At 43.0% G+C, this 15,341-nt stretch overlaps 1 protein-coding gene across 16 annotated transcripts in view; it reads left to right on the forward strand.

The window, feature by feature from the left end:
* Nucleotides 1-15,341, forward strand: part of FGGY (FGGY carbohydrate kinase domain containing) — a 385,020-nt gene that overhangs the window by 32,601 nt on the left and 337,078 nt on the right. For all 16 annotated transcript variants that reach the window (XR_008389735.1, XM_053655576.1, XM_053655571.1 and 13 more), the window contains 2 exons: nucleotides 1,315-1,426; nucleotides 8,074-8,225. Coding sequence is in view for 15 of the 16 variants with exons in the window: in XM_053655576.1 (XP_053511551.1) it covers nucleotides 1,315-1,426; nucleotides 8,074-8,225 (264 nt within the window). In the remaining variant the exon portion in view is untranslated. The remainder of the gene's footprint in view (nucleotides 1-1,314; nucleotides 1,427-8,073; nucleotides 8,226-15,341) is intronic.

Below are 15,341 nucleotides of genomic sequence, written 5' to 3' on the forward strand. Positions count from 1 at the left end.
GCTGCTCTTTATCAGGTTTTGGAAGTTTCCTTCTTTCCTGGTTTATTGAGTGTTTTGGGGTTTTGTTTTTGTTTTTCTGCATCTGTTGAGATGATCATTTGGCATTTACTTGTGCTTTATTCTGCTTAATACATTAATCAATTTATGGATTTTAAACTACCCTTGTATTCCTGGGGTATCATGTATGTAGTCAGGTGTATAATGCTGTTTAATATTTTGCAAGATTGGTTTCTTAATATTTCGTTAAGTATTTTTATAGCTATGTTCGTGACAGTTATTGGTCTAGAGAGTGTCCTTTTCTTAATGTCTTTGTTCTTTTTTTGGCTTGGATATCAGGATAATACTGGCTGTGTAAAATGTTTGGAAAATGGTTCCTCTTTAACTGAGTCTTGAACAAGTTTTTTCATATATATATATATTTTTTTATTTTTTTTTTGGTTTAATTTCTCCATGAAGCCATCTGGTCCTAGAGTTTTTAAAAAATTTTTTTAGTGGGAATGCTTTAAGTGCGATTTTGATTTTTCAAGAATGAATGCTTCTCAATTTGTCCTGTGGTTTTATTCAATTTCGGTAGCCCTTCAGATGGTTGTTTTTGATGATTTTTTCCAGGTTTTTACTTATAATTTGCTAAGTGGATTTGCTGATTTAGTCATACCACCACACCCAGAAATTGCTTCTCTAATTCTTTCTTTTTAATAGTTACATTTCATTTTGCAGATGTGCCATAATCTATTTAATAGAAAATAGTTTTTCTAAATTTTAAATATATTCATAAGCAGTGCTGCAGTTAACCTTTGTCTACAAATAACTTGCTTTGCTCATGCTAATAATTTGCTAAGATAGATCCCTAGAAGTGGGATTGCTGACCAAAAGTAATGGATGTCTACATTTTAACAAATACTATAAAATTATTTTTCAAAATTTGTACTAAATTGGGAGGTCTACTTTTCCATGTCTTGCCACTATGATATATTGTTAATCTTTTACATTTTTGTTGACATGAAAAGCAAAAACTGGTATATTTTTATTTGGTATAGTTTATATTTAATTGAATTGTAGTAGAGTTAGGAATCTTTCTATATGTTCTTTGACTATTTTTATTTTATGAAGTGATATGTCCTTTGCTTAATTTTCAGTTAGATTGGTTGTTATTTCCTTATTAATTTATAGGATCTTCTGATATTGAACTTTTATCTGTTTTATGTTGTAAATGCCTTTTCTATTCTGTCACTCATTTTCTTGCAGTCATAACTTATTTTCATTCTTTTAAAAGCCTTGCATTCTAATTTATGTTTTTGTTTGTTTTTGGAACAGAAAATTGTGCAAGGGATCGATTCAAACCAAATCCGGGGGCTTGGGTTTGATGCCACGTGTTCTCTGGTGGTTTTGGATAAGCAGTTTCGTCCCTTACCGGTCAACCACGAAGGTAGGACCATTCCCCCCCTTTCCCTGGTGGTGGGGAACTGGCTGGGGCAGACTTGGCTGATAAAGCCACAGGGCCAAGTGGGATATGAGGTCGCCAGTCTCTTACCATTGAAAGTGAGATTTCGAAGTGGAGCGTAGAGGCCAAAAATCATGTCCCAGAGGTTAAAAGCTTGGAGAGCAGTTGGTAGGAGTGGGGTGGCCTCAGGGGCCGGGGTTAGGGAGACACATGGCTCCATAAAGAACAAAAGCCACAGTAGAGAGCTTGATGAAGGAAGGACAGGGGATCATTAGCTCAGAGTGGGTAGCCTTGAAACAGACAAGTGGTCTGGGATTTTTTTTAGGAAGGGAGTATCAGTGTCTGCAGTTGCTTTGCCTATGAAGCTCCTATGCCACATTCATTTGAGTGGGTAAGCCAAGTCCATTAAAGGGAAATAGAACAAGGCTGACAGGACCAGGTATCAGAGAGAAAGTGGGAACAGATGGCCTCTCTATTTTCAATTGCCAGACCGAAGGACATTCCCATTTAATGACACCATGCTAATAGACACTTGTGACTACAGTTCTTGTGACTGCACAGATGTAAAATGCCACTTGGGTTCCCCATCAGAAATTTTTCACACTGGGTTGAGAATGTATCCCTTTTAGGGAATTTCAGTCAGTAGCGCTAGTCCTGAGGTTGAAACCCAGAAGTCTACACTGGTCAGGTAGGTAATACACGATGATAAACTTCAACTGATACTCCACTTTTTAACGAGCAGAAACATTTGGGAATGGTGAAGATTACCGTGTATTGGAAATTGAATCCAAAGGAACGAAGCTCTAGGTGTTGTCAGTCAGTTGCTGCCAATACAGCTGTGACAAACATATTTTGGGCTAGATTATGTTTATGACCCTAAGTAGTGGCCACTCCTGTAGCAGCATCGTAAGTGGTGGCTGCGGGTCCTGGGGCACACCGGGACACCCGGGGGTTGGCGTTGGGCAGATCCCGCAGCTGTGGCACTGAACCTGAGCAGGCATCCTGCTGAGCAGTAGCACTGAACCTCTGCATGTCTGTTTTTTCCTCTGAAAGCGTCGGAACAGTGAAATGGTAGCTTTGCTGTGAGAATTGAGAGCCAGACACCTGAATGCTCAGAAAAGTTTGTTCTATCTAATTATGAATTCCTCAAGTTAAGTTACTGTGTCCTATTCACTTCTATGGACCTAATGTGTAGAACAATGATTTTTATAAATTACATGTGACAAAAAAGGATGCAAATGGATGCATGGCTAGAGCACAGGAGTAGTGATGACCTTTTTACACACACATGTGCACACACACACTTCTCTCCTTTTTGCTATATTTATTAGCGCCTACTTTGTGCCAAGCCCTGTTATTAAGTGCTAGGGCTTCAAAGGTGATTATGAATGGTCCTTGTTCTCGCTGACTTTTACTAGTTCAGTTGGCATGATTCTGAAGCAGAGAGCAAAGGATGAGGCCGAGGCAGCAGACCTCATTTCCACAGCAGCAGGCACTTTCCAGTTATGAGATGTGTCCACACAGGGAGCTGGTCATGTTAGGAGGCTGTCAGCACTTCTCTTATTGGCTTTTTAAAAAAGATTTTATTTATTTAGCCCTGGCTGGTGTGGCTTAGTGGACTGAGCACCAGCCTGCAAACCAAGGGGTCGCTAGTTCGATTCCCATTCAGGGCACATGGCTGGGCTGCAGGCCAGACAGGCAAGAGGCAACCACACATTGATGTTTCTCTCCCTCGCTTCCTCCCTCCTTTCTCACCTGTCTAAAAATAAATAAACAAAATCTTTTTTAAAAGTTTAAACAACAACAAAAATATTTTATTTATTTATTTTTAGAGAGAGAGGAAGGAAGGGAGAAAGAGAGGGAGAGAAACTTCAGTGCACCAGAGAGACATTGATTAGTTGCTTCTCACACACCCCCAACTGGGGACCTGGGCCACAACCCAGGCCTGTGCCCTGACTGGGAATCGAACCCATGACTTCTTGGGTTGTGGTGTGACTCCTAAAACCCACTGAGCCACACCAGTCAGGGCTAGCTTTCTTTAAGTCGAGTCCAGGTGATAGTCTGTTAGAGGTGCTGAGGAAGGAATTCTCATTTGGGGTGAGATTTTGGATGTTAAAAGCCCTAAATTTCAAGGATTCTATACTTTCTAATCTGCTAAAAGTACATTTTTGTATGTGTTTGTTTGTTTTTAAATTCTGGCTGTAAATTAGAATCAATTCATGAGCCTAAACTTCCCAAATCCGTATTCGGTTGGCTTAGGGTGACGGTAGGGCAACAGCACTTTTGAACTCCCCGCGGGAATTCTAGTATCGGAGAATCACTGGGCACAGATGAAGGGACAGTTAAACTCTCAGGAACAAGAACGCCGAAGTGGCGGACGAGAGTTCCGTATTCTGTCTGCTTCGCTAATGTGCCTTCTCTGGATGCCGTCTTTCTTCTCACTGTAGGTAGAATTGCCTCCTGTTAACAGGCCTTCTGTTAAAAGGGTAGCTAGGTTGCAACCCTAATTATAAGTGTTGAAATCATTTTATTTCCCCTAAAAGGTTAAAATGTACCCATTCATCAAATGCATTCAGCTGCCCCTTACCCGTGTGTTGCCTTTCAACAGCTTCTATTAAGGTTAGATTTTATCTGAAATAGATTATCCTGTGTTAGAAAATAAAATTAGAAGTTTAAAGGTGGTTTAAAGATTCTTTAAAGACCGCTGATACCCACATGGCAGTGACCAACACTTGATTGGTTAACTGGAGTAACCACGAGGAGCAGGGAGTGGAGTCAGGAAATTAACCATGGTGGCTGTTGAAACCAAACCTATCAGATAGGAAATACTGTTAACCATCTTTAGATATTAATCACCCCCGCAAACAAAACCCCCCAAATAGCAACAAAAACATGAAAAACCCCAGGCCCAAATATGTTTTAAGTACAGTAGTTTAAGAACACTAATCATTGCTATATGATGAAATAGTCTCATTGTGAGGCCCTTCTTGTTTGATCTTTCCTCCTTTGAAGACCAGAGCAGCCCGTGGGTTGGACAGCGGCGCCACGCTGCCTGCTTCCTCTCTCTGCAGCATCCAGCTGAAAGCATAACTGTGGGAGGGCCAGCCCAGCTACCAGACCTCTCGGGAGGGAGGGCAGTCGGGGAACCAAGGGGCCAAGGAAGGAGGTAACTACCTAGGCTGCTCTGCAACAGACACCTAATACTTAGATGTTTTTGCTGATTCATAGTAGTGATTTTTTCCTCCTCAAATATGCCTGCAACACTTCCTATGAGGTGTTCAAAATATTGATTCAATGAATACATGGATAAATAAACTGTCCATAGGGTAAATTGACTATGGGCATATCTTGGAACCATTGCAGGTTTGGTTCTAGACCATTGCAATAAAGTGAATATCACAATAAAGCGAGTCACGTGAATTTTCCACTGCATATTAAAGTTACAGTTACTACATACTGTAGTCTATTAAGTGTCCACTAGCATAAATGTGAAAAAAAGCCCAATGTATGTAACTTAATTAAAAATACTTTATTACTAAAAAATGCTAACTATTATCTGAGCCTTCAGTGAGTTACAGTCTTTTTGCTGGTGGAAGGTCTTATCTTCTATGTGTGAAAAAGGCAATATATGCAAGGTGCAGTAAGGCAAAGTGCAATAAAGTGAGGTATGCCTAATGTAACCCAAACTCTGCTCTACCAAATTACCTCCAGTTCTCTTAAATATGACATCTTCTGGGGTCTGTGCTCAGTTTGTATGGAGTGTCCTTCCTCATTTGTGTGCCTGGCTAACCAAGGACCATTTTTTAGAATGCAATTAAAGCTTTTCTGCCTCTCGGAAGCTCTCTGTGCATACTCAGACCCAGCGAACTAGTGCCTTCCCTGTGCTGCTCCGCCTCAGTGTTCTCATGTCCAGTGATTCTGGCAGACGGCATAGCATATAGACCCTTTTTGTTCGTTCAGCCACACACTTTATCAGGGCAGGGACTGTGGCACATTCTTCTTGGTATCCCAGCACTGTGCCTGGAGTGTAGTAGGTGCTCAATTAAAGACGAAATGAATTTTCAGCAGAGTCATTTATTTGTGGTATTCTATAAGAACCAAAAAAGATGAACTTGCCCATTTTGTATAAACTTAAAAATTAATAATCATAGTAAGTACAATAAAGTACCCAAGTCTGCACAGTTCTCATTGTGTCATTCTGACCATGTGCTGAGAGCCTTTCATGGAGAGGCATTGCTAGATGATTGGTCCTTTGTGGTCGCCAGTTTAGCCACAGGTGTTTTTGTCTTCAAGCAGCTGCAGGTACGTCCTATACAATATTTAACAAGCAACGCTGAAATTGTTCTCCTGAAAATCCACAAACCCACACACATGCATGTCTGTGTGTATGTGTGCACACACGTGTGTGCCCACACCCCAGCATTCTGATTCGCTGACAGACCTGGAAGGGGATGTGGAGAGCAGTATTTCTAAAGCTATTTAGGGATTCTGTGTGCAACAAGGACCCGGAACCAGACCTTTAAGCAATTCTATTATGTGGTAGAATAACTCAGCTGTTAAAGCCAAATCTGAGGTGTACCTATGGAAGGTCTTATGTACTTTCTCTTATTTTCAAAGTGTTCCTGTTTCTGGAGGAACTTTTGTGGAAACTGAAATCTTTCTAGGCAGGCAACCCAGTGACTGAATCCTGGGCTCCTTCTGGTGATGATGACCTAATTTACGTATTTTGTTAGATTGACTTTCTTTTAAGTTTTAAAAGTTCTTTTTTCAGATATATGAGAAATAAATAACAGCTTTCTATGTATCCACTACTAAGGGTAGACAACTGAAATTTTGCCATATTCATCTTAAGTGCCCCCCTCCCTTTTTTAAAAAAGAAAGAACTGCTTGAAATTTCAGCACGTGTTTCAGCCCAGGAGGGAAATTTCTCCCTGCTGCACCCCTCTGCCCAGCAGGTGACCGTTCTGCTGAGGTTGGTGTTCACAAACACATCGTTTCTGTGCTTTTGCCACACAGGTCTGTACCCACAGCAGCAAACAATGTATGTATATCATGTTTAAAAATGTCCCAGCTGGTGTCATTACTCATGTCAATGTGTGTAACTCTAGTTTATTTATTTTACCAATTTACTTATCATTTCTCTGTACAGATCTGTTTTCAAAGCACACTTCATGCTTTTCCCAGCTGGGAGATAGTAGGCATGTGTTCAACTTCCTAGTCAGCTTGCCATTGAAAGCAACATAAATCGGAGGATTGTTTTGGGAATTAAATGAGATCGTATGTATGTGTGAAATGTTTAGCAGGGCTTGGTATACACACATACACACACTCAAAAACAGAGCTTTATGAATATTTGCTGTTAGCAAAGTTACAGATGTAGCTGCTGTAATTATTCTATCATTAACTAAAATCATGTGTGAAAGTGCCTGGCTCAGTTACTTGTGAGTTCCCTTTTTTCTGTCTGTCTTATTTCCTAGTCATATTTATTGCTATTCTTGGCATTTTGCCATTTGAGGAAATACTGACTGGCTTGCCAATCAGTAATGATGAGTTAACTGGGGCTGGGGACAGGAGAAAGGGACGGTCACTACTGTGTGGTGTAAGATGGTACATGTAGGATGTGAGGAGAGGCACCTTTGCTCCTTTTCCAGTTTTTAAATTTTGTTCCTTGTAATTCACTCCTCCTGAAGGTCTACTATATGCTGGGTACTTGCTATATTCTTTATGCACATTATTAATCCTTATATGCTATTAGGTGTTGTTATCCCCACTTTATAGATGAGGATACTGAGGCTAAGAAAAGTTTAAAAGTTTCTCAGTACATCTCTGGTCATAACTGAATAAGCATTCCCCATTAGGTCTGCTTGATTCCCAAACTCATGTACTTCTCACTCCACCAAAAAAAACATCTGAGAGAGGGAAAAGACTTAAATTAACCAATTTTAATTAAAATGACTAGAAGAAAGTTGCATATGAACAGAGCAAAGCCATTGTGTAGATGTATTAATACCGTTGAAATATTTGTCCATGTTTAAAGGAGACAGATCATAAACAACCAGAGTAGGCTTATTTCACAGGCTGTTTTCCTGAATACATGCCCGGAAAAGTTTTTCTGGAACAGAAGGGACAGGAAAAGAAGGAAGAAGTAAGAGAGAATGGATGATAATATAATTTGTTGGGAGGTCTTGACTGGTTTTAGTGTAGAGGTTTAACCTTGGGGTCTATAGTCAATGAACACATCTATCTCTTGGAGGGAAATCCAAGATTTTGTGAGAGTGTTCACCTGCTCCTTGTTGATGGGTGAAATTGTAAAGGTCGAATAGCTCTTTGCTCTTGGAAATCCACAATTTCCCTTGAGTTAGAAGAATAATAATGCACACATTTCTTTTTATTTTCTTAAACTATAAGAGAAAATTCGTTTAGAAAGTCACAGGGTAGGAGAAGTGAATGGTAGAAGAAATGGGCTCAGGAAGCAAGTTACTGAGGCAAAAGAAGGGCCCTTGGAGCTTAGGGGAGAGAAGGGTCCCAGTAACTCTCCTGCAGGGAAGGGGGAGGGGAGGGCAGAGGTGCTGGAGAGCCCCCAGCGGGGAGAGCGCCGTGCACACATGTCTTCATTGCCCTGTTTCTGCTAGGGGATTCTCACCGAAACATCATCATGTGGCTGGACCACCGTGCAGTCAGTCAGGTGCACAGGATCAACGAAACCCAGCACAGCGTCCTGCAGTACGTGGGGGGTGTGATGTCTGTGGAAATGCAGGCCCCAAAGCTTCTGTGGCTAAAGGAGGTGAGTGCATGGAGTTGGGGAGAGGGTATTGATACAGTTGACCCTTGAACAATGGTGTCAACACCCCACATCAGTGTATACCTTTCAAGTCTCCCAAAATGTAAATACTAATAGCCTACTGTTGACTGGAGGACTTACTGATAACACAGACAATTGGTTAGTGCATATATTATATGTTATATGTGTTATATTCTGTATTCGTATGATAAAGTAAGCTAGATAAAATGAAATGTTATTAAGAAAATGATAAAGAAGAGAAAAAACATTTGTAGTACTCTATGTATTTATTGAAAAATTCTGCACGTAAGTGGACTTGTGCAATTCAAACCTGTGTTGTTCAGGGTCCGCTGTAATAGCGGATTCCATTCGTTGTAGATCTGCCTGTACCAGGCACCCTGCTAAAGTCCATTATGTTTGATTTTCCCCAGCAGCTCTCTGAGGAAGGTTGATCCCATTTTATTGATTAGGTTACAGTTAAATCAACTCCTGTTTTCATAGTTTAACTTGTGCAAGGCAGCGTGATAAATGTTTAACCCAGATGATCACTTTAAGTCTTAATAGCAGTCCAGTGGAGAAGGGTTTGTTTTACTTTTTTGGTGTGTGGTTTATAGAGAAGAAAACTAAAGCCAAAAGAGATTAACCAATTCACCCAAAGTGACACAGTAAGTATGTGACAGAACCAGGATTCGAACCCAAGAATGGCTGACTCTGAAATTGGTTCTCTTAATACCTCGTCCTCTGCTGAAGTTCAGGGATGTTAATTACCATTCCAGGGAGGAAGTGGCAGAGTTGGGATTATAATCCAGATTCCCTGACCAGAACCTTCTTCCTCTACACACTTGTAGCCCCAGGTGTTTGGTCTCTGTCCTTGGTGGCATTTTCGGGGGTTCCTTTCTTATCTCCCCTGACCGTGAGTTTCCGTGTCCTTGACTGATATGGTGATCTCTGGTCAAAGCCCTTGCAGGTGGTTGCTACTTCCAGATGTTAGGATCCTTTATGAGGTGTGGGGAATGGTGATGTCAGCTTAATGGTTCCCATTAGAGCTGGATGTGTGAGAAGGTTCACGTCCTCAGGGAACCTTGGACTAGAAAACCCGTAGGTGGTCTGATGAGGAGAGACTCCATCTAATGAGTATGACCTGGCATGATTTATTTGGTGGCTCTGTGGAAAATGTATATGGGGATGGGGGGAGTTTAAGGATGCCGAGAAGGGGTCCCTGGATTGCCTTTCTTCCCATGGGGAAGAAGGGAGATAAGCAAAAAGGGTGTCAGTAATCTGAGCAGGCTTGGCTTGTTGTGTTCTGTATGTATAGCTGTTCTGTGAGTTTTAATTTTTAGAAAGGCTTTTATAGTTACTACAGTTCAAAAACATAGGGTGTCCTAGGAGTTGGGGTTTTCGGGATCCTGATTTGTCTCCGCTAACAGCACACTGTGTGACTGTGGGCAGAGCAGTTCTCATCCCAGACATCATTTTTTCCATCTATAACATTTGAAAACCTGATCCAAACATATGCTGGAATACAAAATCGGGAGATAGAGCTGCCCTTCTCCGCCCCCACACTCTGTTGTGTGTTCTCTGGGCATCGCTTGATTTCATCTCCTGACAAGCTGTGCCTGGAGGAGAACATGGGGGACTGGGGCTGAGAGGGAGGGTTAAATGCCTTTCCCAAATAGATGGTAGGGCCAGAATTTAAACCCATGTCTCCCGGGCTCCAAACCCAGCTCACCCAATCAGGTCACACAGCACTAAAATCCCTCCGCATGGGTGCTGCTCAGGGTAGGGCCAGAAAGGAGGGCAGTGGTTTCTTCAAGCCTGCCGAAAAGTGGTGCAAGAGAACAACGAACTAGGTTGGGTTTATCACCCTTCTTGGCCACGGATAAGAAAGAGTCTGTATTAAGAGAGGAGGACCAGGCAGGTGGTCATTGGTGCATCATCAGGGCCTTATGGAACACCTACTTCATGGCCAGCTCTGGTCTGTGGGTCCACATCTAAATATACGTTCAACAGGAACCTCTCAGGATACTTACCATAGTGCACTTGAGCTCAAAATGCACTAAATAAAGCCCATAGAAAATAAAGTCTAGATTGCATGGCCCTGACTGTGACTCTCAAAAACCATCCATTCATCCATTTATCCTTCTATCTAACCAATTCCATTTCAGAGTTTTCTGAGTAAGGCTCTAAATGCTGCTTCATTGCATATTTAACTACCTGAAGGTTGAGCCTTAAATGTGTTTGAAAAAAATTTAAATTTATTTTTATTTCTCTGGTAAGCACACACAGGAATTTTTGCCGAGATTCCCTTTGGTTTAGCTATGATTGCAAATTGAAAATTAAAGCTATTTCTCAAATCAGTTTTAGCATCTCCTTAAAGGCCTGGCCAAGATGGCTTATAGTGCTTCCCAAACTTTAATGTGTAAATAAATCACATGGAGATCTTGTTAAACCGCAGACTCTGATTTAGTAGTCCTGGGGTAGGGAGTGAAAATTTGCATTTCTAACAAGCTCCCAGGTGTTGCTGACGTTGCTCTCCTGCAGACTTGAGAGACCACTTTTGGTGCTAAAGGCTCTGAAGAACCAGTAAACAGTACCCTGTTTTCAGTGGGGTCACGGGAGACTGAGGCACAGGGAAGTTAGATAGCTTCTGCAGAGCTGTCCAACTGCACATTCGCTTTCCGACCACCGGACTCTGTGTGCTGGGTTCATTGGGCTGTCGTTTGTTTGCCCTTTATTCATTCCTTAATTTGCCGAATTTTAACCGAGGTCCTGTGGTAGGCGTTGGGGACATGGGCACAAAGAGGACTCAGTCTTTCCTTCCAGTGGCAGAGGTGCCACTGGGCATAACGGCGGGGGCACATAAGGAGGGAGTGGGCAGATGGACGAGACATGAAAGGAACCACGGGGAGGTGTGCTAAGCACTGTGATGCAGGAATGTGCGAAGTGTTTTCTGAGAAAATAATTTACTTCCTGGAGGAGTTGAGATGAGCCTCAACATATGAGTGGAAATTTTGCCTAATAGAGAAGACAGGAAGGATGAGAGAGAGAGAGAGAGAGACAGAGAGACAGACAGACTGACTGACTGACTGACTATAGTTCATTTATGGTAACGTAGGAAATGAGGGCAGGGCTCAGTTTGTGAAGGACTTATTTGGCCATAGAGGTTGGTGGATGGCTTTTAGCCAAGGGGTAAGAAAATGTGTGTGTTGAGGGGAGAACTTATTTTCTTTTCTCATTATAGCACTTTGTTGCCTTTGCTGGTAGGATGAGTTCCGAAATTTGTGACATTGCCCAGAAGATGGTGTCTTATGTCCATTTTGCTTCCTTCTTTGTGCTTACTGTGTGTTCCTCACCTTGCTCTCCCCAGTCCATCCACAGGGATCCCCTCAGGGTGCCTCAAACACACCCAGTTCTTAGTACTTCAGAATCTTGACTAGGCCTTGGGCCAGGGGCCCAGTCTGGCCTACTGCCTGCTTTTGGATGTCCTGGAAGCTAAGAATGGCTTTTATACTCTCAAATGGTTGAACAAGAGTCAAAAGAAGAATAACATTTTGTGACTTGTGGAAGTTATATGAAATTAAAATTTTAGTGGCCATAAGTAAAGTTTTATTGGAACACAGCCATCCTCATTCATTTATGTATCATCTTTTGCATTACGGTGGCAGAGCTAAGTCCACCAGGTTTTGTTGCTGGGTTTAGAAGTACTGTGTATCTGCCCCTCCCATCTCCCTAGTCCATGCCTCTCTGCTTCTGTTCCCTATAACATGTTGGAAAAATGAGTAAATGAGTGGCTCTAATGTGCCATTTCCTATATGTGTAGATTCTTTGGAGGGACCTGGGAGCTTAGATGCCTAGAGAGGTGATTTGATAACTTCTAGCTGTGGAAGGTGTCAGCTGAGTGCTTTGCAGTAAGACCTGAGACAGAGACTGTATGGCCAGCAAAGCTGAGAATATTTATTCTCTGAACTGTTAGAGAAAACATTTGCTGACCCCTGGTCTTGACGATGTGATGTTGCGCCTTCTGCCACCACCACTCCCTCTACTCACCACTAATTCGGACTCATCATTTAGGTCTCAGCTTTATTGGCATTTCCTTAAAAAAAGCCTTTCCTAACTGTCAAATAAATGAGAAGTCTCCTGTCTTTGCACCCTTAATTTTATTTGATTGTATCTTTCATAAATTGTAATCATATTGTTACAGAACAGATACACAAGGCACACACAGGGCCAAGGGGGGGTCATGATATTACTGAAAGGACCCCCTACCAGGTTCTTTATGTCTGCCGCCAGATAGGAAGGACATCTCATCTCTCAATGCCAGAGATCTGTGAAAATGAAAGGAAATGTTTATTTAATGTTATGTAGACTTAAAGTAGTGACCTAATGTCTTCATTGAAATATCAAAGTCCTTTAGGATTCCCATAGATGCCCACAGTATTTCCTTCTCCCCTGCCCTAATTCGGGGTACTGTATCTCCCGAAAAGAAGCACACGTCCGTGTTTCAGGCCGCTGGCACCGTCAGCTGTGTCGCCATCCAGGCAGGATCCCTAATTAATCCAAAGCCATGTGGCACCTCCTCATGGCCTACTGGCAAGAATTCTTTCACCCTTCTTCCAGGCAAAGCTTCTCCTGCTTCTCAAACCACGCGGCGAAAGGGAGCGCCCTAAAGCTGTGTGGTCCTCTCCTACCAGAGCTTCAGGGGTCCCCGCTCTGGCCAAAGCCGCAGGGTTCTTCTCTCCACCAGAGCTGTGGGGGTCCCCACTCTGGTCAAAACCGCATGGTGCTGCTATCCACCAGAGCTACGGGGGTCTGCACTCTGGCCAAAAGCACGTGGCTCTCTCTTCACCTAAGCTGCTGGGAAGGGGTCCCCACTCTGGCAAAGCCTGCGGTACTCTCTGTCCTAAGCTGTGGGGGTCTGCACTCTGGCAAAACCGCATGGATCTCCCCTCAGTGGCTGCCATGTCTAGGTTTAAATCCCCAAGCCAGTCTTCCTCTATACCCCCATTTCCGACTCTTCCTACAAACGGTTACATCCTCCAGCATTCCTGTGTTATTCCAAGTTTACTTGGTTGCCATCGTGAGTCTGGGCAGGTGTGGCCCCATGTCATGGAGCCAGTTTTCTCCAAGCTCTCACACAGGTGCTGTCACCTGAGGGACCTGTCCCCAGTTACATCTTGCAGGGGGAAGTCCCTTTCCATCCCCCTGGCTCAGAGCATGGCCACAGCTGTTTAACATATTTATGCAACCAGTTATAGGTTATAGATATGTTAAATGACCATGCCATGGAGTAGCTGCAAAGCTGAAGCTGTACAGAACGGCTCTGCATGTTCCTGCTCCATGTGTCCCTTCCCCCAATTCACACCTCAGTGGGGAAGGGGTGAGGACATCTTACATGTTTTTCTAATATTTCCTGGGCACCCTGAGTTTTGGACCCCATTCCAAATCCCTGTTTGGGCCTCCCCCCTCTTGGCTGCACCCTTTATCAATATGTCAGATGACTACAAATTATGATTTGTACGATGCCTGCCCTCTCCAACCATTGTAATCCACAGCAGGATGGAGATCATACCCATTTTGTTCTTTGCTGTGTTCCTACTCCTAATCAAATACCTGGCACTTAGAGGTATTCAATAACTATTTTTTTGGATAGAGTGGCCCAGTAAGGGGCTGTTGCAGTCCTCCAGATGATAAGTCATGACACCTGAATTAGGCACTGGGGGATGGAGAGGAGATGGGTTCCAGAAATGGTTAGGGCACAGGTGGCAAACACAAGGCCCGAGGGCTGCATTGGGCCCTCCCCCTTGTTTTATCCAGCCTGGCACCTTGTTTCTACCCAGCGGCAGTGCTGAGCTCTCCCTTAACTGTTAAGGAGCAGTTACATGTGCACTGTCCTAAAATTACATCAGCCCTTTGAAGGCAACCTCGAGGCTGATGTGGTCCCTGGTGAAAATGAGTTTGACACCCCTGCCTTAGAGGAGAATATCAGCAGGACATGGAGACTGATCGGCTGTGAGGGGTGAGCTAGATGGAGGAGCCAGAGCAGGACACTCACTTCAGCAGGACACTGCCTTCCATGTGCTCCTTGTCCTTAGCCTGCAGTCAGGTGTCAAGAGAGAGCCGGGCAGAGTTAAGAGTTCAGACTTCCCAGACGACAGAAGTGACACACTAGGACCACCGTGGCTCTTGGGCGAAGTCACTCGGGTTCTAGTGCTGCACTATGGAATTTTAATCATGCCCTTTTTATTTAAGGTTTATGTGCTTCAGGTTGACGTATGTCTCCTTAATAAGAATTGTCAGATAAAAGGAAAAATGCCATTTGAATTTCTCATAACCCCCAGCAGTCTGGCTTTTCCATTTGGTCTCAATGATTCTGACTCTCCTCTTAATGAAGGCCAAATGTAAATTAGGATCCGTCAGGCTGGAGCAGCTGGAGTCTCCTATCTTTACGAACATGAAACATGGTAGGGTAACAAGGTGCAGACTGAGGAAGGTCAGGGAAGTTAACGGGCTAATGCCAGTCCTGACAGCTTAGTGTTAATGGACGATAATTAACTGGCTTGTAGAGGCTGCATGGAGATATTCCAATGGTCTTTTGACTCATTTTCTATTTTTGCCATTGTCAGCAGAGCAGAAAGCTAAGCATTTTATAGTTTGAGATTTTAATTTTTTATTCCAAAGGTCTGGATCCAACTAGCTGGAACGTCGGAAGGTTTTGTTGCTGGGTTTAGAAGTACTGTGTATCTGCCCCTCCTATCTCCCCAGTCCATGCCTCTCTGCTTCTGTTCCCTATAACATGTTGGAAAAATGAATAAATCATTCTCTGAATGGTTCTCATGTGCCTTTTCCTGTATAGGTAGATTCTTTGGTGGTACCTGGGAGCTTGGATGCTTAGAGAGGTGATTTGGTAACTTCTAGCTGTGGAAGGTGTCAGCTGAGTGCTTTGCAGTAAGACCTGTTAAAAAGAAAACAACAAGGAAAGAGATGAAAACAGTTGGTCAGGAAAACCTGGTTTGAAGCTCTTCCGTAAAATTACAGACTTGCCTCAGCTCATTTTTAGAGGCTTGTCTTGTCTTAATTTTTCATTCTTCTTGATGCTATAAGTAACATCTATTTTCTTAT

This window comes from Artibeus jamaicensis, unplaced genomic scaffold (genome assembly GCF_021234435.1).
Source record: "Artibeus jamaicensis isolate MK-2021 breed Jamaican fruit bat unplaced genomic scaffold, CSHL_Jam_final scaffold_1019, whole genome shotgun sequence".
NCBI lineage: Eukaryota > Metazoa > Chordata > Mammalia > Chiroptera > Phyllostomidae > Artibeus > Artibeus jamaicensis.